At 39.6% G+C, this 24,931-nt stretch overlaps 1 protein-coding gene across 1 annotated transcript; it reads right to left on the reverse strand.

The window, feature by feature from the left end:
* Positions 1–1,929: 1,929 nt before the first annotated feature.
* Positions 1,930–24,484, reverse strand: LOC122662168 (peptidyl-prolyl cis-trans isomerase CYP65). The gene is made up of 11 exons (XM_043857738.1): positions 24,262–24,484; positions 24,049–24,111; positions 23,762–23,865; positions 9,929–10,020; positions 9,735–9,824; positions 9,551–9,626; positions 4,644–5,014; positions 4,267–4,523; positions 3,773–4,061; positions 2,395–2,502; positions 1,930–2,280 (listed from the first exon to the last, which is right to left on the reverse strand). The coding sequence occupies exons 1-11, from the start codon at positions 24,387–24,389 to the stop codon at positions 2,083–2,085; spliced, it is 1,776 nt and encodes a 591-aa protein (XP_043713673.1). The 5' UTR covers positions 24,390–24,484; the 3' UTR covers positions 1,930–2,082.
* Between the last annotated feature and the right edge of the window lie 447 nt (positions 24,485–24,931).

Genomic DNA, 24,931 nt, shown 5'->3' on the forward strand with positions numbered 1-24,931 from the left:
GGCAAGAGTGGACATCCCTTAAAGACTAGCCCCATCTTCTCTTATTCCTGAATCCTTGAATTCGACATCCTTCTAAATTGTAACCATGGATCGTACCAGAAGGATCCTTAGGCCTAATTTCTGTATAGGAATTGGATAGTTCCGAGAGACCGATCTATAGAGTCTTGTTACCATTGTAAGTATAGATCTGCAATGGCGATTACCGGCCAAATGACACCACAGACAAAGTGAGATTGGGAATCTCGTGATATCTGCTTCTTGAGAGCAAAGATTGACTCTTGGAGATAAATCGAATCTTCTCACCAATTAGCTATCAAAGAGACATTAGGGTAGATGGTAATTCATCAATTAAGTACATTTTTACAACAACCTACAAGACCGTCCCCACTGATCTCCAACCCTCGTAAGTATTCCCCTCTCATCGGCAACTGCAACCCTCGTAAGTATTACCCTCTCATCGGCAACTTGCTTGCAGGCAATCCCCCCCCCCCCCCCCCCCACCAAGTACTGTCCCGACAGTATAACAATTCACGACAATGAAGATAGGAAATCCATCCATCCTGGGTGAAGGGAAACTACCTTCTTCTATTTTACTCCACTTCATTCCTACCGGAACCCCCTCCTTTTTCTTAATATACAAATACTATGTTTTTTTTTTGGTAAAATATATAAATACTATGTTGATTCCAACAAAAAAAAAAAGTGAGGATGGAGGGCCGGCGAAAATCTGAAAAATAATAGGAATACCCAAAATTTTCACATACCAAGACGGTTAGAAGTTAAGCAACCCAATACTCACATTTGATGATTATTGAACAATCTGTTTTCACACTTATCATTGATTATTGAATCTATTCAGTCAATAAAAAAGCTCAATGCCCGCCTCCAATTAGTCCTTCCCACCAAACAGTTCATCAGACTTCGTGTAAGAAAGAGGTCATCTACTAATCATGGACCCACGAGATCCCCTTGAATCAAGGCCCATATAGGTTGCATTTCGGCGCACTTGCAGGCCTTTGAAAGAGAGTGGAAATAAGCAATCCCAATTAACCTCACCAACCACTCAATGCCAAACTTGGAACCCCCACATGATCATCTTCACTTCCATATCTCGATTTCTTTCTTGTTTTTTTTTTGAACAAGAAAATTGAACAGGAAACCTTCATACGAATACGCAAATTGATCCATAGAACACACCAAACAAATATGGTAAAAATAAGGCAGGCTAAGGAAGCTCTGACTGACACCAAGGCCGTGTTTGGTTCCCTGCGTGATGAGAAGATTCTTTATTTTTCAATTTGAAATCATCCTCAAGACTAGTGTTTTTTTCTATCGTCGAAAAATGGCGAGAAAACAGGGGAGAGAGAGGACATGGATGTTCGAGGTTGAAAAATCCACATCCTTCGCTGCTGCATGACTTCAACGATCAGATTCGTCTTGTTGCAGTCACTATTGATACTACATCTGTCACTTGAGGAGCCGATTCACAGTTGCCACAACCCACGCCGAAGATCTGATTCCTTTTTCAGCGGAACAATCAGAAATATGAAGGAGAAAGAAACGGAAGGGAAGACTGTACGATGGAGAGAAACGGAGGGCGGGACAACAACAATAATGGTGATTCTGGTGCATTTGGAGTGGTCCGACTGAAAACAGAGCAACCTCCTACAGATCCTATTCTCTTAATCCTCTCTGCTTCTCTTATCTTCTGTTTGGTTCGTTTTGGAATGTTGGGGGGAGGAGTAGAGAGAATAAGGGGAGGGGGGGGGGGTTGAGTTGCAGGTTTGACACAAGAAAGATGATGAATAGTTATCCGGAGTGAGTTTGTGGTGTACGGAGCGTACATTATATATTCCAGATTCTTTTCTTTTCTTTTCTTTTTTATTCATTTCTATCCAACCAAACAGAGCCCAAGGGATATCCATAAATTAAGCGTCAGGAATAGGACATGGCTATTGGGATCGCAGCATTCACTGAAGGACTTGCAGTTCCACAGATTTTACATCCTCCAGATGCATCGTTAACTTGGTACTCTACAAGGTATAAGTCTTCCCCAGCTATAGTACAAATCCAGAAGTGATGCTACCATGAAGAGAAGTCCTTGTATTCTTCCGAAACAATTGTTTTCCTTTTCTTGGCTATGCTTGGCAAATTAGCATCCCCAATCGCAGCCTCAGCCAGGCTAGTTTTTGCTTTCAAATACTTCCCCACGCCGCCACCCACAGCTGCAGATTCCATAGTTCCACTGCTTGGATTACTATACCAAGAGCCTACCTTGTCCTGAAATTTAAAAAAAATTATCCAAGTCAGTTCACTACTTCACAACCCCACTTGCACAAACCACTACCTGATACATATGCTTATTAAACTGATGCAATAGATCCCAAAACTTACATTGTCCACATCATCCGTATTCTTCTCATCTCTCTTTTGTTGTTCTTCATCATCAGGTTCTGTATAAGGATTCACAAACACTGTAACACTTGTGATCTTGATTTCTTCCTGCAAAAGAGAGGGGTGTAGATGGATTAAAGGACAGACAGAACAACTATAAACACTGGGTCATGATATCAGGAAGGCTTCAATTTGACAATCCAGCACCGAGGAAAATAGTAAATCTAACTCCTTAAAAAAAATGAAAAGCAGCCACTAAACTACTGATACGGAAAAAAAAAAAAAACAAATATGAAGCTAAAATAGTGACATGAAGACCTGGGAAGACGTGTTTTAAGAACTGAAAAAGTGAATGCATAAAAATTGGTCCATTGCGATCTAGTGGTCACGGGTTCCAGTTGGGAAACAGCCTCAGTGAAGTGAGGACAAGACTGCATAAATTATGATCCTCCCAAGACCCCATAGTGGCAGGAGCCTCGTGCACTGGGTAGGTCCTTTTAAAAAATAATAATAATAATCGATCAATAATCATACATCACTTGGATTCTGATCAGTGTAACAAGGACATCCATGAAAGAGGGATTTAGTGGAACAGAATTGACAGGTGGTAAGAGTCATAGAAACGTTATTCCATATTTTGGACCTTAGCTTAGCTCCATGGAACAATATGCTTCTGCTGAAACACGGAAGAATTGAAATCCCTATTTCTCATTTTCTTCACACAGCAACACACATTTTCACATTACTAGACACATGATGTACCCTATTTCAAAAGAAAGATAATGACAGGGAGGCAGGAATTGAACATTTCTATGCAGCAGCAGGAAGAGGAACTTGATTATAATTGCACCACATAATTGATAACAACAGTGTTATGCACATATAATGTTGTGCCAAATGTAGATTGACATGTAGAAGCGCTACATATCCATGTCAGAGACCTGCATGTTTATTTCATTGTTACATATATCCTGATTAAAGAGTCTAATCAATCCCTTCAGATGTTTCTCTTCACCATAAGGTTGTAGGTGGGAACCTCTTCAACCACAAAGAGAATACAGGCACCTGCATTTGTAGCCCAAAAGGAAAAAGAAGGCATTTGTTTGCAGAAAGAATAATGTGTTTGCAACCTAGCACAGGAAATTATAATTGTATATATAAAATTAGCAACATAAATAATTGGAATAGGCTGGACACACCGCCGGGCTCCCCCCTCCCCCAACTCCACACCCTTGTGAAATGACGCCCATGCCCAGCCCTGTCCTGCACCCCTCCCATTGATGCACGCCGCTAGCTTGCGGCAAGTGAGCGGCGTGCCCAACCCTTGCTCATAAATAATTTACTACTCTTTAACAGGAGAGTGAAGACCAGAACTTACGAGAGGCCGGTCATTGTCATCAACAGGAACCTTTTCCATGGCAGCAAGGGTTGTCAGACCACCAACAACCATGCCAAAAACAGTATGCTTGAAGTTCAGATGATTAGCTGACTTGTAAAGGATGAAGAATTGGGATCCATTTGTGTGAGGACCACTGTTGGCCATACTGACAACACCCCTTCCTGAGTGAAGCAATTTCGAGTTTAGCTCATCTTTGAAAGGCTTCCCCCAAATGGACTCACCTCCTCTTCCAGTTCCAGTGGGATCACCACCCTGGATCATAAAATTCCTACAACAAATGAACAATAAGTGAGTTGATTGATGAAAAAGGATTAGTGTAGCCAGCTCCATTTGGTTGGGTAAAGTAAGATTGAGTTTTGAGTTTATTCGAGTTAGTAGAGATGGTCATCTTCAACTTCAGAAGATTAGAAAAATGTGAATAAATAAAGTTAAGAGAAAGGTTTAAAAATGTTCAAGTTAGCAGTTTGTCATACCGAATGCTTCGATGGAATGCTATTCCATTAAAGTAGCCACGTTCACAAAGTGTGATGAAGTTTTCACAAGTCCTAGGAGTTATATCACAATGAAGCTCTATGTTCAAATCACCATGTGTCGTATGCAGCTGAATATAGCCTTTCTTTTTTGGATTCTTCTCAATTTTGATGTATTCAAATTCATTTTTGGTAACAGGATCATAAGAGGTAGAAGTAAAGGAACGTGAAGCAGCACCAGTGGTGAAACGGCTTTTTACCTGAAACATTATCAGTGGCAGCCAATAAAGACAATACAAGATATAAGAAATACCAACTTTAGTTCGCAATGAATTAAATCAAAGCACTAACAAGAGAATCTTTAATTATGAGAAGCTAACCAGTTTGGCATTGACAGGCGCCCGTTCACCTGCCATGTGCATTGCTATCCGAGCGGCAGTCTTATCACTCGATGCAGCTTTGGCTGCCGTAGCACTTCTTCCATGTACTGATGCAGATGCAGCATCTACAATACTGTAAGACTGATTCAGTTTTTCTCCATTTGTATTAGACTTGGAATCCTCTTTGATGCGGGATCTCGAAGCTAAAATAGCAACAAGTGCGGCAGCTCTTTCACTCTGTGCTTTGTTGCCACCTCCACCATGCAAGGCAGTTTGCCTCCCCTTCTCAGTTCCGAGCTCCTGCAGCATCTGTTTAATATCTCCCGTTACATTTATGTTATAAGCTGGATCTGTGCCCATTCTTTTCAATTCTGGCCAAAAGAAGGAAAAAAAGGTTCATAACCAAGAATATTAAACAAATCTACAGATGCCTTAGTAAAGAGTTCCAATGTTCTGCAAATCAAACCACACCAAAAAATGTGGCTGGGCTGAGTAATTCAGAGAGATTCTGTACATCTTCATAGATTCTCTACCTCCAATGTCTCCACAAGGATAATTAGGCCTTTGAGGCATGACAATAGCTGCTGGAGGGATCACGGGAACATTAGGTTTTATTCCCATGTTGACTAAAAGACAGCTCTAACTAGCCAACTCGTCTTCTGTTCTAATGAGGAACACCTCCTCGTTGTCCCTCTAAGACTGTAGAACATCAAATCTGTTGGAAGGACTCATCACGTTCTTCCATCTAACTTTCACCATTATGCATCTCCATTTGGATGGAAAAGAAAACTAAAAATGGTTCTTTAAAAATATTTAGTGGCCACATCAAAGGTTTATCAGGACAACACATTATAAGAGGAATGGATCATTGGAGCAAAAAGGGCCGTACTTCTAAAGTGAATCTCAACGACTAAGAGGGGGATGAGAATTTGACTAGAGGAAAATAAAGAATTTCGAAGTGGAGTACTGATGTTGAGTTTTTTATTATTCATTAAACTTATCAAGTTCAGATTTATACATTTTCTGAAGTTTAATCTAAGCCTGCATACCTTGTTCTATGTAACCTACAATGGTTCATTGGCTGTGCCTGTCCTTGCTTACGGACCACGACCATATATTTTGGGTGGAAAGACTAGGTTTTTACTTCTAAGAGTAAGAATATGTGGAAATAACCCCTTATATAATTTGTTGCTTGTACACAGGAGGATTTGAAGGCCAGGTGGAGTGCTTAAAAGTAGATAAGGAGAAAAAGACTGCATCAAAACTTTTCAATTCTTATATATACACAGACCCACACTTTGACTTACGCTTTTTCTCTGCATAAGAAGATAGATAACACATAACACCTTGAATAGCCATCTATGTATGGCACCAATGATTCATAAAGTGATCATCTATTTTAAAATACAGTTTAATCCTTATTCCCCTCCCCCCCCCCCCCCAAAAAAAAAAAAATTTAATAAATGCCCCAAAAAGGACAAAAAAAGAAAGAAAGAGAAGCTTGAATTCATTGAGCCTAACTAAGGTTTCTGAGAAGGTGATTGCAGGCAATGTTTTGGAGAAATCTCGCAAAAAAAAATTCGGTTTCAACTTTGGTCAAAAAGAAATGTCCTGTGACTCGCTAGGAATACAATCTTTTGTCAGAAACTTTCTGGTTTTGGTCGAAATCTCAGTAAGTTTCGGGTTTTGGTTTAGTATTGATCGATATAAAATCCAAGTTTCGATCGAAATGGGTAGCTGTTTCGACATACAGTACTAGGAAACCCCATTTTTTGGGTTCATTGGTCAAATCACCTGCAAATCTTGGTGGAACGTGTTGGAGACTACTGCAATACATATACATCAACGATTTGGTGCATTTGAGAGAGATTTGTTGAAGATTCAAACTTTGAGGTATATCATCATTCCTTAAAGTTACTTTTTGAAAAAAATAGGGTAAATATTTAGTGATTGGGCTTCAACTTTTTATATGTTAGATATCGTAGGCCGATCTACAACTTCACGGAGTCAAATTTAATTTTCTGATTTAAAAATTAATTTGTATAGATTATTTTTTAAAAATTTATGATTTTTAAAAAAAAATCTTTAAACCAAAAAAAAAAAATATATATATATATAGGGTTACTATACTTTGTTTGGGGCTCAATTTCATATATGTTGGACACAGATGGCTGATCAACGGCTTCACAGTGTCTTTTTTTCCCTATCTGAAAATAATGTTCAAATATTTGGAAATTAGAAAATTAAAAAATTAAACAAAAAAAACAAAAACAAAAACAAAAATCTGTTTTGGTTTGAAAAATCTATATCAGAGCAATAATAAATAGGTATGAATAGATCAAGTTTAAAAAAAAAAAAATAGTAGAGAAAAAGTTATACAAAGCTAGATCTAAATATGAGTGGCCCCCTCTTTTTTTATTTATTTATTTTATGTTTCATTGATTTAATTTCGTTTGATTAATGCGAAGTTCCTTAATAACTTCTGCCTTTTTGGTCATCGGTTCGATTCCGATAGCTGGCTTATCTCTATTTGTTAAATTTTTTATATGATTGATAATGTCTCCCTTTTTTGTCAAGGAATATTGAAAAGATTTCTTCCATTTTCCCCAAAAGGCATCATGGGGCTATTTACAATTAGTCAATATGTTCTACTATGTACTAGTACTAGCAGTGCATCAAAGATGCAATTATCGATTCTCCCAAGAGGCCACAATTACCGCGAGCAAATATATTAATGACGAGAGCATTTTTGCCATGCTACTAATACTTGTACTGGCTCTGCTATTCTGCCCCAGCCCATGGATCCGAAGAAGCAATCATTATATGATGTATCAATCATATCGTTATAGCAACTGAAACATTTTTTGCATAAAGAAAAAAATTAATCAGATTATAGGTTGTGAAGCTAAACATAAAGGGTCTCGTCCAAAGCAACGATTTTTATCAGTTGTAGCAAAGAAAGAGACTACATGGAAGCCAAAGAAGAAATAAATATGCCTAGATACTATATTCTATGGATAAAGGATCTAAATGATAGAAGAAGCACCTTAAAGATCAATTAGCGAGGATTAGGGCCAATACAATAAGAATCACCTTAACGATCAATTAGCGAGGTTTAGGGCCAATACAATAAGAACTGTCCCGAATATGGTACGAAGCTGGCAACCTGGAACAAGTTGTTTTATTTTGTCTTGTTCTCTCTTTGATTATTGGTTCTATTGAACTAAGATTATACTCAGGATTGTATTCCAGAACTAAAGCCAAACAGGGACCATTTTTAGTGTCTTTATAGCCAGAATAAGCCTGGCTGTTCCAACTTGAACAAGATTTACAATACACAGCAACTTGGTATGACCTGTTCAATTGAGAGGCATTACTCTCTTACGGGCAACCATATCCCACAGTATCCATAAGCATTCAACCCTAGGGAAGAAGGGAAAGAATCTTTCCGAGCAGCCAGCTGAAAAACTACAGCGTGCTATACTGGAAAAGCTTTATTTTTGTCATAATATTTTTAATTGATGTAGAAAAATTAATAATATGGCATTTTTTGTTGCAATTGTATAAAAAGAGTACATCATCGCTGCTCAAGGAGATGGAGGAGACAGTGTGGAGTTATGATTTAGCCATTGGAAATGATAAAGCGAAGTCACAATGCAACTACTGTGGGAAGATCATGGGAGGTGGGACCACCAGACTGAAGTGGCATTGGGAAGGTGGAGTACAGGGATGAGGCCAAATGCCCTAAGGTCCCTCTTGAGGTGCAAAAGGCCATGTCTGTGCAACTACTGTGGGAAGATCATGGGAGGTGGGACCACCAGACTGAGGTGGCATTGGGAAAGTGTAGTACAGGGATGTGGCCAAATGCCCTAAGGTCCCTCTTGAGGTGCAAAAGGCCATGTCTGCTTCATGAAGGGGGGAATACAGAGGATGTTAGATAAGCACAAGGCAAGGTAAGAATTTGATGATGCAGTGCTGGAGAGATGGCCAGGAGCAGGGGATGACTCTACTTTTGCTAGTGAAGAGGACTACAAGCTTGTTGATGTGGAAATAAAGGGAAAGGCAAGACACATATGGCTTGTTAGGGCATTGAGCAGAGTTACACATAGGCAAGAGGATAGCGAGGGAGGAGTTGGTTCCTCTAGAGCAGCTGCACTAGAGGTTGGTGGTAGTGGATCTGCTTCAGATATAGCATCACATGGCCTTCTTTTGTGATAAATCCGAAGGAACGGTTCGTCAGCAGCAGCAATCTTCCTCATCTTAGGAGCCCGCTTGGAACTCTCTGGAACTGACACAAAGTTGGAGGAACAGCTCCGTAGGGGTCTTCAAGTTTCACTTTGGTTGACAGTTGTACACTTATAATTGTAACACTTGTACGCTTACTTGTAAATTGTAACACTTGTACGCTTACTTGTAAGTTGTAACACTTTAAAATTTTATAATTAAATGGTTTTTCTTTATTTGTAATACATATTTTAGTTGTTTTCATTGAATTTTGTGTTATGGTACTAATTATGTGTAGTATAAGCTACATTTGAGAAAGTATACAACAAGGTACGTTGTACGCTACCAAACTAGGGCACGAAACCGAACTAGCATTTTGGGTGTGTTTTTAAAAATCTGAAAGTTCTGTTATGTTTATAGACGCTTAATTAGGGTTTCCATGAGGTTTCAGGCCAAAATATAGCTGTTTAACCACCAAAATGATCAAACGAAATCAACCACCGAAACATGCAAGATTTCGACTGGGTTTCAGTCAAAACCTGAAATATTTTGGTTTTGACAACCGAAATTCCAAACCTTGATTGCAGGTAGTATTTCATGTTATTCACGTGTTATATATCTCACTCCAGTTTAAACAGTTCAGCCATCCAGTTTTCAAAACATATGAGGAATTCATAGCTCACCTTCATCATCAACTTTAAGACTATTTTTAACATGATCAAATTCAATCAAGACCTTGCTGTCAAGTGCATTTGGATTCTGTCAAGGGAAGCAACAGAGAAATCAGATGTAGGAGACTTGCAACAGAGATTATTACTGAGAATACCCAGACAAAAAGAACATGGTGGCTTCCAGCAGTTCTCTTACCTGTATTGTTATAAGGTCTTCCCTGGTAAATGGTTCATCAGTGAGGAGTTCCTTCCAGTTTTTTGTTTTCAAGTTCAGTTCTTTAATGGCCTTTCACAAGAAAGCAACAAATCTAAACCGTAAGTAGTTAAATTATGTAGAAATTTTACAGGAAAATCATAATAGCACCGATGGATAAAGAAGTAAGAACAAACCTCATAACAGAACACGTTTCCAGTAGTTTTCACAGCGACAAGATGTGTAAATTCTGTGAACACTTTGTTTAAAACCGGGCAGTGATATTCTCCTACAATCAAAATGAAGACAAATCCACTCACTATCATACCAAGGAAAGAAATTTGGAAGCCCAGAACCAAAATAGAGATGTCAAGCAACATAAGTCAAATTAAAATCCCATGCAGTTTAAAGAATGAATATCAAAAGAAAAAAATTGATCAACAAAAGTAAGTTTCATTTTACTTGGCAGGTTTCATAATAAACTCTATATTTTGTGCCTATTTCACAGAAACAAACTCCAAGGGTGAATTATCAATAGAAACTTATGAGTGACCCATTCTAAAATACAGATATCCATTACCAGGCCTGTGAGGGAAAGATCAGAAAGATTCATATCAAAGTTCAACTATTGGTACCAATCAGCAGTAGATGATTTCCAAGCTGATTATTTAATGCTTAACCTTATAGATAAGTTTTAGATTAAAGCCAGTGAAAGTCTTAAATTTTGTCCCTCAACAGAAAATAAAACTGTAGTTTTCATCGGTCCTAGTTAGAATACAGAAATTTTGTGATGCAGTTCAAGTCCATCAATTGGGCTCTAAAGTAGGCCAACACTTGGCCCATATCATGGGTCGCATTCTGTCCATTAATGCCATTCGAGCTCAGCCATATTTGGTTCATATTCTGCTTTATCCTGTATCAAGCCAGCAGCTGAAGGAGATATTCTCAGATTTCGAGTGGGGCCCATAACAGCTGGTGGAGATTGAATTGAAGACCATTGCTTGGAGATCTGAGGTGTATAGACTGCTGCTAATTGTTCTTCTAGGGTTGGGTTATTTGTTAATTATTGTGGGAGGTTCTAAGGGTTGAAATACCTAATTTACCTACTGTTAGTACTCCTACATATTTTGAGATCAGGCCTGAAACCAGTACCTAGTTTGGATTGTATTTGTGATCCTATCTGGGGTAAGGATGTTCCATACCTAGCCCTACATTATTTGGTATCAGAGCCTATCACCTCCTAGGGTTGATATTACTACAAGGAAAATGAAGCCAGAAGTTCCTTACTTCGATGGACAGATGGATCCATTCCTATTCCATGATGGGTTAGATTCTCTAGAAGAATATTTTAACTGGTACAACCCGACAGATGAGTGGAAGCTTAGGTTTGTTTACTTGCAATTGACTGGTCATGCTTAGAGTTAGAAGATGTGAACCTAGGACCTGGGAAGAGATGAGGCGCAAGTTGGAGAACAAATACCTACTTGAACATATCCAAAAAAATCTCTTCCTTTGACAAGGTAACCATCAAAATACATTTATAGTTGAAGAGAACTTGTGATGTAGTCCTAGGTAGGAGTAACCCCACTAGGAACCAGGTAATAGGATCAATAGCAAAAGGAATTACGGGGGCCACTGGTTCAGCAGTTACAATAAGACAGCAGTGTAGTTTTAGGTCAAAATTCTAAGGTTAGGGTAAGGTAATGGGAAAATAGATTATAGGATTAAACTAGGCAGGTTTTAAAGGTCTTAATGAACTAGGTTTGGTTAGATTTGAATAAGTTTTCAAATTTCAGAAATTCTAGGTTTAGGGTTTCGGGTTTTAGGAAAAGAGATCAATTTAGGGTTGGGGGGGGGAGTTCTGGACACGGGTTCTGGCCGAGTGATAAGGGCAGTATGGGGAAGGTTCGAGTGTAATAGGGTTAAATTCTGTAGGCTGGTTAGGTCTGTGCAGTACCATTCCTTCATTAGATGATCTAGGGTTCAAAGGGGATCAATGGGTTTAATGGAAGCTTAGGTTGGAAGGTTAGAAGAAGGGGAATGCTAAAACAGTAAAATAACTTACTGAATTGTAGGTTCTTCAATGGCAGCTTGAAGATGAGCTTGAACAAGACCTCCCGATCTACAAGATGCAAGGAGTCACCGGAATCCACCAGCCCTTCCACCTTGATATGACTCACAAGGCCATTCTCAGAAAAGAGAAGCAGCAGCAGCAAAGGCCAACAGCAAAGCACGGTTTTTTTAAACATAATTAGGTGGGGGAGCCTCTCCCACGATCTATCGTTAAATAGGAGGCCAAAGGCCCAAATCCTAAAACTATTACAACTTAATCTCCATCCAAAATCGTGGAGAGGTACAATTAAGTGATTTAAAACAATTCAAAAAGCATAAAAGACTCAATTGACCCTAATGACTTAAAACAACTTAAACTACTTGAAATAAAAGAAGATTCCCTACTAGCCAATAGGATCACTTCACTTAAATTAGACCAATTGAACCAATTGGGTGCAACCAATTTAGACCGGTTCAATTAAAAACTCAAAATAAAAACTAAGTGTAGAGCTGAAATAAACTAAACAAAGGCTCCTACTAAAACCCTAGGCTTAGGGTGGCTTCTTCAATTCGAGGAGGCTAGGGTCTGCATCAACTCTCCCCGACTTAGAAACATTCATCTCCGATGAATGGGTGAAATCCATGCAACACTCTGGCAACTTGGGGCTGAGCTTGTTGACATCATGAGTGGGAGTCCAAGTACTATGCTTGTGTGAAGAAACTCGTCCACGAACCTTGTGATGAGGAGGAAGCAACATGTGGGCAGCAGCTTCAACACTTCCCTGACAGAATTCTGTTGAGGTTAGAACAATGGGAATATAGTCTTCAAGTCGTGGCGCCTTCTCTTCGAAGAACCAAGGGGGCATCACAAAATCAATGTGTTCAACCTCCATAGGGTCTTCAATATTGATAACCTCATTCAGCCCCACTTCTTCAAGAACAGCAACTTGCTTGTCATTGTCTCCCTGTGAAATGCTCCCAATTACCTCTTCACAATCAACCACATCATTCATGAAAACTGGAGCAATCGTATGGACGCCTCGAGCACCACCATCTATATCTTCAAGGTAACCTTCTAAGTCGTCATCACTATCAGGGGGTAGTGCATATATACCTTGCTCATCGTTCCCTTTAGGGGTTTCCTCTGCCTTGGCAACCACACTAATAGGTCTATGCTTTTGTGGGCATTCTTTGGCATAGTGCCCAAGCTCATTGCAGTGGAAACACTTGTGGGGTTCATTGCTGTCCATGGAAGCTTTACCTTTATGATCAGCACGTGGAGGGGTTGTAGGGCAAGAAGAACTACCAACAGAGTAGCCTGATCGAGTAAGACCAGCAGCAGAGTTTCCAGCTCGATTGTGACCATTGATAGTAGACTTGAATGTTGAAAAAGTTTTGTTGGTACCTTCAATGGAGGAATCAAATATTCTATTTCCAACCAATAATTCTTCAGCCTTCAATGCCTTCTCGAAACAGTCCTTGATGTCCAAAACGTCAACAACTCCAATAGCTTTAATAATGTCTGATCTCAATCCCAACCGAAATCAAGACAGCATCTGAGTATTACTTTCCCTGGTGTCAGTACAAGAAGAAAGAGCATCGAACTGCTGCATGTACTCAGCTACAGTCATAGTCCCTTGCCATAGGGAGTTAAGTTGATCTTGCATCCGGCTCAGAATGTCCGGGCAAGTATTTCTCTTTCAAATCATACTTCATATCTTCCCAATTAGTAGGTGCATTACCTTCACGTTCCATATCTCTCTCTGTCTTTCGCCACCATTCTCGGGCAGGGCCAATCAGTTTGGTACGTGCCAATCTCATCTTTCGATCTTCAGGCAAGTCATACCAGTCAAAATAATCATCCAGGGCAGCAAGCCAATTATAAAACACCTGTGGATCACCATGCCCATTATACTCCTTTAGCTCTAGTTTGACCTTCTGTGTATCGTACCTCCTATTAGTAGCTTCATCTCCAGTGAAGTAGGATCTCATGTATTCCTCAAAGCTAGGTCTTCGAGGCGCTTCTGTAGTTCTGTCCTTGTCTTCTCTGTAGTCATCTCTGTCAGGTCTACGTCGGTCCCTGTAATCTCTGTCGTGTCTGGAATGATCTCTGTGGTCCCTGTGACGTCTGGGATGATTTCTACGATATTCATCCCTTCCCAAAGTTCCATGTACTTCAGAATGAACTTGGAATCTGTCCTCCTCTACATATAGAGGGTTGCTTACAAGAGGCACAAATTGCCTTTGTTCCATTGCTGTCATTCAATCACCAAGGGCTTGCTAGTCTGTTGAAATCTTCTGCAGCATAGTCATAATTGCAGCAAGGGAATTGGGTGGGGGTGGTTGTGTGGGGTCCACAGCAGGGGTGCCATGTTCAGCCATGGCTCTGATACCAATTTGATGTAGTCCTAGGTAGGAGTAATCCCACTAGGAACCAGGGTAATAGGATCAATAGCAAAAGGAATTAAGGGGGCTGCTGGTTCAGCAGTTACAATAAGACAGCAGTGTAGTTCTAGGTCAAAATTCTAAGGTTAGGGTAAGGTAATGGGAAAATAGTTTATAGGATTAAACTAGGCAGGTTTTAAAGGTCTTAATGAACTAGGTTTGGTTAGATTTGAATAAGTTTTCAAATTTCAGAAATTCTAGGTTTAGGGTTTCGGGTTTTAGGTCTTAGGAAAAGAGATCAATTTAGGGTTGGGAGGGGGAATTCTGGACAGGGGTTCTGGCCGAGTGATAAGGGCAGTATGGGGAAGGTTCGAGTGTAATAGGGTTAAATTCTGTAGGCTGGTTAGGTCTGGGCAGGTTTTAGGGTTTCAATGATGGTGAGGGAAACTAAGGGTTTTATGGATAGCTGGGGCTGGGAGTTAGGTTGAGTGTAGGGTGTGGTGTAAGGGAGCTGTGATCCAGTTTTGGGTTGATTCTAATGAAGGAATGGTACTGGACAGACTTTAGATGATCTAGGGTTTAAAGGGGATCGATGGGTTTTAATGGAAGCTTAGGTTGGAAGGTTAGAAGAAGAAGGGGAATGCTAAAACAGTAAAATAACTTATTGAATTGTAAGTTCTTCAATGGCAGCTTGAAGATGAGCTTGAACAGGACCTTCCGATCTACAAGATGCAAGGAGTCGTCAGAATCCACCAGCCCTTCCACCTTGATATGACTCACAAGATCATTCTCAGAAAAGAGAAGCAGCAACAGCAAAGGCCAACAGCAAAGCACGATTTTTTTAAACATAATTAGGTGGGGGAGCCTCTCCCACGATCTTTCATTTAATAGGAGGCCAAAGGCCCAAATCCTAAAACTATTACAACTTAATCTCCATCCAAAATCATGGAGAGGTACAATTAAGTGATTTAAAACAATTCAAAAAGCATAAAAAGACTCAATTGACCCTAATGACTTAAAACAACTTAAACTACTTGAAATAAAAGAAGATTCTCTACTAGCCAATAGGATATAAGAATATCTTAGCCAATAGGATCACTTCACTTAAATTAGACCAATTGAACCAATTGGGTGCAACCAATTTAGACCGGTTCAATTAAAAACACAAAATAAAAGTATAGAGCTGAAATAAACTAAACTAAGGCTCCTACTAAAACCCTAGGCTTAGGATGGCTTCTTCAATTCGAGGAGGCTAGGGTCTGCATCAACTTGAAAGTTGAAACATTTATTAAACAGCCTGACCACTCTTGAGCAAAACTTTGAAGCCAAATTTGGTCCCCTCTACCCTCTACCTCCAAGATGCTATCGTGGCAACCGTTGAACTTTAGAATGTCCTACGAAAGAGATCTACGTTGAAGAAATCAAAGTAGGCAAAACTGAAGCCATGGAAGATGAGAGACTTGACACAACAATTAAAGTAATGGTTGAAGAAACAACTGAGGTGACTGAGAACAAGAAGGAAGAAGAACTTAAGGAGCTTGAGTTTGAGGTGGAGAAGGCCGAAGACACACTTGTAGAAGACCCCATGGACACGACTGATGATTTTGAAGTCGAGCAGATAGAGTTTGTCATCCCACCAAAGTATTTTGAAGAACAAACTCCTCGCCTTCAAGAATACATTTGTATCTTCAAGTAGCTGCAAGAATACTTTTTCAAAAATTTGACTAAACTTCATAAAACTCGAGGTTGAATTTCTTTTAAGTCGGGGAGAGTTGATGTAGATCAAAGTGTGAAAAAGTAAAGGACGGAAGACACTGTTCATGTGGGTACTATTCATGAGGTAACTGCTCACCTGAACAGTGTTGTGGGGCCCAATATCAACAGCTCCTGGCTTACTTTGAGAGCTTGATCCTAGCAATGTTCACTAATTCAGATCTGATCCAAGTTTTTTTGTTGAAGCTTCTTACATCAATTGCTGTTCAGATATCTTCGTCAATTCTATTTTGCATGTGGGAGTTTATAGTTTGGAATTTTGCACACTGATTCTTCCTTGTGTGAAGATCGATCAAGTTTTTGAAGAATGGTGCCTTCTCCTTCTACAAATTAGACCTGTTTTTTATAATTCAGATCTGATCATTGGAGATTGGAGTTTTGGAATTAGTTTGATCGATTAAAAGAAGGTTGTAGATTACTGTGTTGTTTTGTCCATAGTTCATTATCCCACTGCTTCTTTTCACTTCACCACCTCCCATATCATATCTTTGGCATATACCCATAACCACCTTGGAAGTTTATGGTATTCTCTAAATTGCCATTTCTTCTCTTTCCATTACCCTTAGCACTTTTGGAAAATTCTGGAATATTATACTTTTGCACTATTTCTTACATCATCTCCGTTTTCTATCCACATGTACTATTACACGTGAGGGGGAGATTATGTACAATATACCTGCAGCCATTGCAGAAAGCAAAACTTGCAGGAACACTTGGTGCAAAACATAGAAGATCAGTGTTTCCACCATTGCTATTGGGTATCCTTCATTATTGGGCTGAGTTTGCCGTAAGGGGGAGATTGGTATTAAAGTATTGAAGATGTTTGGTTATTGCCTGCCTACATGAGGTTCTACAGCTGGGTTGATTTTTTCCGCTGCTTGATCTTTTCTGCTACTTGATTCATCTGCTCGCTATCCTAGTTGCTTATCTTCAAGATTATCATTCAGAGATTCATCACTGGACAGCAATAGAAGATTGGTGAAAGCTGCCTTTTTTGGAAGACATTCCAGTCCCAGTTTGCTGATCAAGTCTGCCTAAGTTTTGAAGATCTATTTTTTCAAGTTTTTGAAGGGAGTCAATAGCTAGAATTTCTATTCTTCCTACAAGTTTTTACTTTTATGTTAGTTTCTTTTTTTTTTTCAATTTTATTGGCAGCCAAGCAACCTCCCCCACGCTATTGGAAGTTGCAAATTTTGTAATGACTATGTAGGTATTATAAATAAAGAGCATGGGCTCCTATCGCCCATGTTTTGAGTAATGAAAAAAAAAGGAGAAAATTACATCCCCCTCCCCTGTACTATGGCCTAATTACACCTTCCTCCCCTTTATTTTTCCCAATTACACCCAGACCCCCTCTGGCTGACGGTGTTAACCTGCTGTTAGTTATTGTTTAGAAAAGACTATTTTACCCTTGTTCTAAAACACCACAAAATAGAATTACAATGATACCCTTTTCATCATCTTCAACCTAAAACACCATTTCTTTCCTCCACCACCAGCACCATCCCCATCGCCACCGCCGCCTCCTCCTCCACCGCCAGCACCACCACCACCGCCACCATGGCCACCACCTCCTCCACCACGTCTGTTCTGAGTGTTTATAGTGTGGTTCAAACAAAAATCAGAGGAGATCAGAGAGAACAAATAAGAAGACATCAGAGGAGAAAGAAGGGGATTGATTGGTTAGATCAGTGAAGGTTGCTGCTGGAAGGACTAAAACATCAGAAACCCCACAACTGCTGCAACCTCCATCCTGCTCACATAAAAAAGAGGGGGAAAAAAACACCTGTGGACCTCTGGTTCTGCCCACCTTCTATGGCAGGGGTGGGTTGGGTCGGGGAAGGGGTAGTTGCACTTCAAGACTGCTAGGGACCCCAAAAAGACCTGCTATTCTTCTTCTTTCTCGTTCACCATCGAACCAGTTTAGTTTCTGAAACTTATTTCTTCCGTGCGCGTATGTACTCCATTGAATTTGGTTATTTGATCTGAATTTCTGTTGGCTGATTATCTCCTTTAGTTCTGCCTAAGTTCTACTACTGTTTTAGTCATTAAAGATCCAATCTTTTACTGATTTCCACAGAGTAGTCCTTCTTCAAGTCGAGCTTCCTGATTTTCTTGAGTATTAAAACTGAAAATTCCAAATCTGGTTTTAGGATCAGCCATTGGATTTGGTGCTTAATTGCATTTTATTTGTTACATCTGATTTTGACATTGATTCCTTAAAGTCCTATAGTTAAATCAAATTTCTGGAAGATCTAAAATTTAAAACCCAGAATTGTTCTACTTCTTTCTATTGTACCCTTGGTACAAATAGTTTCAGGACTAGGGTGCTCGGGTTTTGAATCCTCTGCAACCTTAATTTTATCAGCCTTGTAGTGATCAGTATTGAGTGCTATCTTCCTGTGAACATCAGTGTGCAGCTCGGTAATGTGGCGGAAGAACTCATCGGCTTCCACACTTATCCTAGCTTGAGGGGGTAAGGGAACAATATCAATGGGACGCTTGGGCTGAATCCCAAGGAGAATCTCGAAAAGGGTACGTCCCGTGGTTCTGTTCACGGAACTGTTGTAGGCGAACTTAGCAACGTCAAGAATGGAGGGCCATGTCTTTTCATAATCTCTGACCAAGCATCTCAATAAGTTACCAAGGCTTCTATTAACCACCTCTGTTTGCCCATCAGTCTATGGATGAAATGCAGTACAGAATAGAAGCTTGGTGTTTGTCTTCAACAGAGGAATCGCCATATTTCATAGCGGGAGGCATCGCCCCTTAGTGATGACGATTGCATTTTGGCATGCTGGGATGATAAAAAAATAACAGAACGTATAGATGCGGAAAAGAATAGGGCTCCAAATAGTAAGGTAATAGACTCACATTCCAACATTTTTTTGAAAGCATCTAACTGCAACATTTATTTGAAAGCATCTACTTGTTTGAATAAATATATTCCCTAATTGCGACAGTTGGTAGACCATCTTGAAGAGCTTGAAAAGTATACACCTGCCCTAAAGAGGTTGGCAAGGGCAGCCCAGTGGATGTCACCCGATTCAGATCATGCCGGTACGGGGGCATCCTCACCCCCTCGACGAACACCAGAGTTTGATCTGCATCACAGCTTTGGGGGGTTGTCACATTCTCCCGAATCGCCATCACATCATTCTGATTCGCATGACAATGTCGGGGGATTGTCACCTCGAGTGCCTACACCCCCAGCCCTTTCTTTGACAACAGCTAAATCGAGTACCTTGCCACAGTTGAGGAGTGGACGTCTAATTAAGCCTAACAAACATAAGAAAACTCCCTGCCATGCACCAGCTCAAATTGTGAAGCATTTTGAATAATGAAGAGAATGTTGTGTGTAGGTATTGCCATTCCAGATATCCGAAGGGTGATCCTAAAATGTGTAAGTATAACTTCAATGATTATTAGTTGATTTCTTAAATACGTATGATCGTCTGTTGTGTTCTACAGAGAGATGTTGATTGAGTTTCCCAAGAAGCCCTTCATTTGTGAATTGTTTCATGATGATTTGGTCAAAGTAATGGAGGGTGGGAGGGTGTCTACCCGTGTATGTAAAATAGAATTTCTTGCATCTATATCTACTCATGTGTTGTATTTTAATACAACCTCTCTCATCTATGTTTACTCATGTAAAATACAACCTCTTTATTTGTGCAGGTCATAACAGTGGCTTCAGCTGCGATAATGTCCCGTAAAGGAAACCTGAGGTTCGACTCGGGTGTCAAAATTCTTGACATCCACATCTTCCATCTGGAATTTGGCGTAAGTTTTATTTTAGTACCATACAGACAGTTATTCCACTTTGTGTCGTTCTTTAAATCTTTTATTTTATGTTTGGAATTTTGGTGGATGTTGACAGTTACATGTAGAGAAAAAAATCAGTAAGGGCCATGCATTGGATTACCGCGAATTTTATGGTTACTATAAAGAGGAGCGGCTCCAATACAACGTCGGCCAGTCAAATATGGTAGTCACACATGTAGTTATAATGTAATAGGCATCCAAATGATGCAAAACTCGTTATTATTTGACTCTTGGTTGTGATGCAGTTGATGATTCCATTGCTGCAAAATCATCATTGGTGGTTTTATGTCTTCAACCTTCGTGACAAAAGGATGGATGTACTTGACTCACTAGCCGGGGGGAGCACCATTGAACAATGATTGAGTTAAATTCCTGAAGAAGCTGGTATGAAATTATCTGGTACTGTGATTGTTCAGTTGAGTCAATTAATAATTACCTGGTACCTTAATTATCTATACTTCTGTACAGCATATTCTAATGCAAGACATATTAGAATCCTGTGAGAGAACAGATTCTGTTTTAACACTTGAATTCAAGCCGCATATGGTGCCCCAGCAAGACGACAAGTAAACTCAATTGAAAATTAGTAGTAACCTACAATGGTCCTAACATGCAACATCAATTTTTCTTTTAGTCACTCTTGTGGGATTTATGTGATCAAGTACATGGAGTTGTGGAATGGTCACTTGACGTCATCTTTCAAGAAGGTTTGCCATTTTACAACAATAGGATTTTAACAAAACTCATAGTTATTCATACATACAATATTGAAAGTTTATTACCCATTCGATGCAGGAGCACATTTCCTATTTCCATCGCCAATTGGTGGCCCAGTGGGTTCTTCATCCATTGAAAAAACTAAGAAATAATGTGCTAAAACTTGCAACTTGCTTTGAAGGTTTGATAAGGATATATGTATGCTTGAATGTGTTAATGAGTTGTTGAGCTTGGGCTAGCAACTCATTAACACACTACTATATATTCTGTCCCTTGGTAGCACAATCACTAGAGTGTCACTTATGTCATTAAGATGCACTCTTCTAAAAGACCTTACACCAGTCCAATGAACTTTTATCAAGTATATCAAATCAGTTCACTTACAGCTTTATCCACATGATATTATTTTTAAATCCTTAAAACACCTCTCAAGGACATGTTGCAAGTTGCAACCATCCACTAAGATTTAGGCACTGTTTGATAACGTTATAGTTGGAGCCCCACCCCTGGTTGTTTATTAAGGAAACTAGGAGAGCATAATTCTGTGGTTGACAGCATAAGTTGCTTATATTTCGTACATATATCAGACAGTACAGTATCAGATTTAATTAGGTTCAGTATAAATATTTAAAGTAGAGTGTAATTCTGTCATCAACAGTATACGTTATTATGCTCCGTACATATGTTAAACAATACAATATTAGTATGCTCAAAATGAGTATAATTCCGTCGACGGTATAATCTCCGTATATATATTAAAAAAACAGTACATAGGTACATACTTCAGTATTAAGGAAACTAGGAGAGTATAATTCCGTGGTTGACAGCATAAAGTACTTATATTTCGTATATATATCAAACAATACATATGTTATATTGTATACGGGCCTAACCGGTATTTTGAATGATTTTCTTGAGCTAAGATGAGCATCATTAGGTTTGCTGTCACCACCTCTTCCTCTCGGGTCACTCGGTACTGGGCCAGAAGAACACTCAAGTGCCCATCATATGTGCACTTGTGATTCCAAGCATCCATGATGAAACCTGCAGAACCTGGAATCTCGAGATCTGGATCAAAAGGAATGTCTTTGCTGTCATTGCTTCATCGGGAGAATCTATGATTTGGCGATATAGTCTTCCCAAGATCTTTTTTTACCACTTTGTGCTTTTTAGCATTGTATATATTTTAATGATTCACATGCATGCTGTTAATCATGTTTTAATCTTGTGGTTTGACTGCTTGTGTGAGCCCCTCTTCTCCTCCTCCATCTTCTTTCTTCTTCTTCTTCCCTTTTATTTCTTATTATTTCCCTTCACTAGAGATACCCTGTTCTGCCTAACATGAATTGAAGCCCAGGTGTTGGCATCGATCTTTACCACCTCTCTTTAGAACAGTGTGATATGATGAGATTGTAAGGAAACATTCTTGCCATAGAAACGATTCACCCTACACAGTCTCGAGTTGATCTTGCCCTATGTTTGACAGTCTATTCAGAGATCAGATCTGATTCTTGTTTACCGCCAAGCTCTGTTGCAGGTTTCCCGATAGAGCTCCCAGCATGCTGTTTGTAAGAACTACCACCTGGGTTTAATAGGGCCTGGGATTGCAACTTTATCTGAAATTTCAGGTCAAACGGAGGTCTGTTGTGGAAGATCTCTTGATCTGAGTTGTTCTTCTTTTTGCTGGTGCTTGTTCGTGGGTGAAGGTTGAAGAAGAAAACCACATCCCACGGTTCTTCTTTCTTTTACTTTTATTACCCTATTTTCCAATTTTACCTTTCCATAATGTCATTAACCCTTCTATCCTTTAATTTGTTTTTCTTCCAAGTTAGTCCTAAATCTATAAATCAAATTCCATCTGTGTCCTCCCTTTGTTTCTATCCTACAGCCTTTTAGATTATGCTTAAATTACGATACTGCTATCCTATTATAAATTTCTGTTTATTTATAATTCTGCCATTGTTCATCTAAACTTCCACATATTTACATAATTACCATCATTCCTTACTATTTGGCTATTGCATGTTTGAGTGGGCCCACAAGCGATCCGATTCAGGTTTTCTGAACCACGGATCTGCATTAACCTCTTTTTCGACTGCTGTTATTCTCGCTCTCTTTGGGCTGGTATCCTTCAGAAATGTTGGCTAGGTCCGCTCCAAATTCTAGATTTCAAGAATGAATGACGACAGGTTATCTCGTCATTCAAAGGCGAAACTTCATGTGATTGAGTGGGTAAACTCGCATTTTGTGCTACTGTGTACCATGTTTGTTATGAGAGAAACCTAAGGTATGGGCTGGTAAGTCAAGGACTCATCAGCAGGTTTGGGATTGTATTATTATTGAGAATTTGAGATTGGCGGCGGGCTTGGCACTGAAATTCCAGTGGTTCCAGATTCTTGTAGAAATCGTCACATTGTTTCTAGTTGGAGCATTCCTGACTCCTACCTTCATGTAACTCCCCCTCCCTCCTCTCCTAGTTGGTTTGGCCTTCTTTCCCTCCCTTTCTCCCTTCTTGATGTTCTTGAAATTTTGGCGCTTTGTTGAATATATTATCCATTCACCAGAAAAAAGACTGAGTTTAGGACTTAGGATTGAAAAGGAATACATTTGAAGACTAAATAGTTGATTAGGGGGAAGTGTGGGTTCTGTTGCAGGTCGAGAAAACCAAAGGGAGGGGGAAGTAGGGTCTGCAAGATGGAAAATATTTTACAAGGCAGGACTCAATAGGATAGAATTGGAAATCTATAAAGAACAGGGAAATGAGGAATTGCAACAGTAGGTCAAAAGACAAGGGAGAAGTTTGAGATAGCTCAGTCATCTTCAAAACAATGAGTGCAGCAAAGAAAATGAGTGACAGCATACTGGGTTGTAAAAGGACAAGGGGAGGTGGGAGATGTCAATAGCTGTAATGGCTCTAAATAGAATGGAATGTTGACACGGAATTCACAAGACGAACCAAATTAGTCTGGATAAGCTTAGTTGAGCTGAACAACAAAAGTGCCTAAATGAACTACGGGAAAGGCAAAAAAAACAGGATGCAGCTGGAAGGTCGTGTAGTTAGAGTGAGGTAGGAGTGATCTAAAATAACTTCTACAGGCCAATGAGTAGAAACCCAGCCCTAGATTATGCCACAACTGCAATATTAACATTAACGCTTGAGAAAAAGAACTAGCAAAAAACCAAAATTGGAATACAACAGGGAAATTTTAATTCCTACTTTAATAGAAAGGACAATTAAATTCTACATTTAACAATAGTACGGGAAAAGGAAGGCTTACCTTCGGAGTTCTTGTGGAAAGTAAGAGGGATGAGATCCTCAAGTTTAAGGGGAGCTCCAGTGACCGGATGCTTTCCATACTTTCTGATGTAAGGTATTATATTCCTGCAACACCCAATCACGCTCCAAACTTCATAACATAAATTTGTTTTAAGATATATACATATCACGATGCTACTTTTCTTTTTTTCTGTTGAGGGTGGGGGTGGGGGGGGGGGGGGCGTTGGGGACTGGAAAAAAGAAGATAAAATGAATGTGTGTATGTGTATTGCAGGCAGAGATACTAACGTAACGTCGAAAACGCTGCCATCAATTGTACAAACCGCATTCTCGAACGGAGTGAAAGTGAGCCTATACCAAAATCCCCAATGGAGAATGACAGCAAGGTTAATTTAAAGAAAGAAAATTTTATCATGATCTTAAATTGAAGGAGAAGAACAAAAGCAATTTCAAACAGAAACGGAAAGACCAAACTAATCCCAGCGAGAGAAAGTAACACACGAGCAGCAGTAGAAGGGAAGACGCTTGAATGGCGTAGACTGCAGTTTGGATTTGGCACCTCCCCATTCGGTCGCCCACTCCGTTTTCGTTATGAACATCCGATCTTTGCTATGCTGTTTCTTTCCCATTTCTCTGCGCTTCCTTCTTTATCGAACCCCAAAGTTATATTATATATAAAGAACAACAGCCGAGGAAAACTAGGGTTTCCGATCTCGCTCAATCTGCTAGGGGGATCTTATGTAGACTAACTTCTGTTTAGAGAACGGGAGAGGTCCCTGAACCTTTGGAGGTTGAAGAACGGCAATCTCGCTGTGCTTAACGTCTTTAGAGTTTGAAGAATTGCGATCACACTATTCGTAACAAATTATTCCAGAAGATTCAGAATACTCTCAACCTGCCGACGTTCTGAAGCACCTAAACCCTCGCCGCCAACACAAAAATGCACAGTACTGCCTTTGACACAAACATTCGTGGGTGTATCACCCGTCGGTTCGGTCCAAGTTTTGATTGGGCTGTGTTTTTTTTTTTTTTTTTTTTTTTTTTTTTTTTTTTTTTTTTTTTAATGAAAGAAATATATATATTAATTAAAACATAAGAATAGAGGAAAGTTTTCATACACGGTCGTGTAAATCGTGTACATGAGAGGGTGGGAGTTTCAAGGCATTAATTA

Source organism: Telopea speciosissima, chromosome 5 (genome assembly GCF_018873765.1).
Source record: "Telopea speciosissima isolate NSW1024214 ecotype Mountain lineage chromosome 5, Tspe_v1, whole genome shotgun sequence".
NCBI lineage: Eukaryota > Viridiplantae > Streptophyta > Magnoliopsida > Proteales > Proteaceae > Telopea > Telopea speciosissima.

Bases quoted from the DNA above. Each gene is read 5' to 3' on its own strand.
- LOC122662168 (XM_043857738.1), bottom strand. From the start codon at position 24,389: ATGGGAAAGAAACAGCATAGCAAAGATCGGATGTTCATAACGAAAACG. The intron at 23,866-24,048 runs GTTAGTATCTCT...TGGGTGTTGCAG, and splicing joins GGCAGCGTTTTCGACGTTAC to GAATATAATACCTTACATCA. The intron at 4,062-4,266 runs GTATGACAAACT...CATTTGTTGTAG, and splicing joins GCATTCCATCGAAGCATTCG to GAATTTTATGATCCAGGGTG.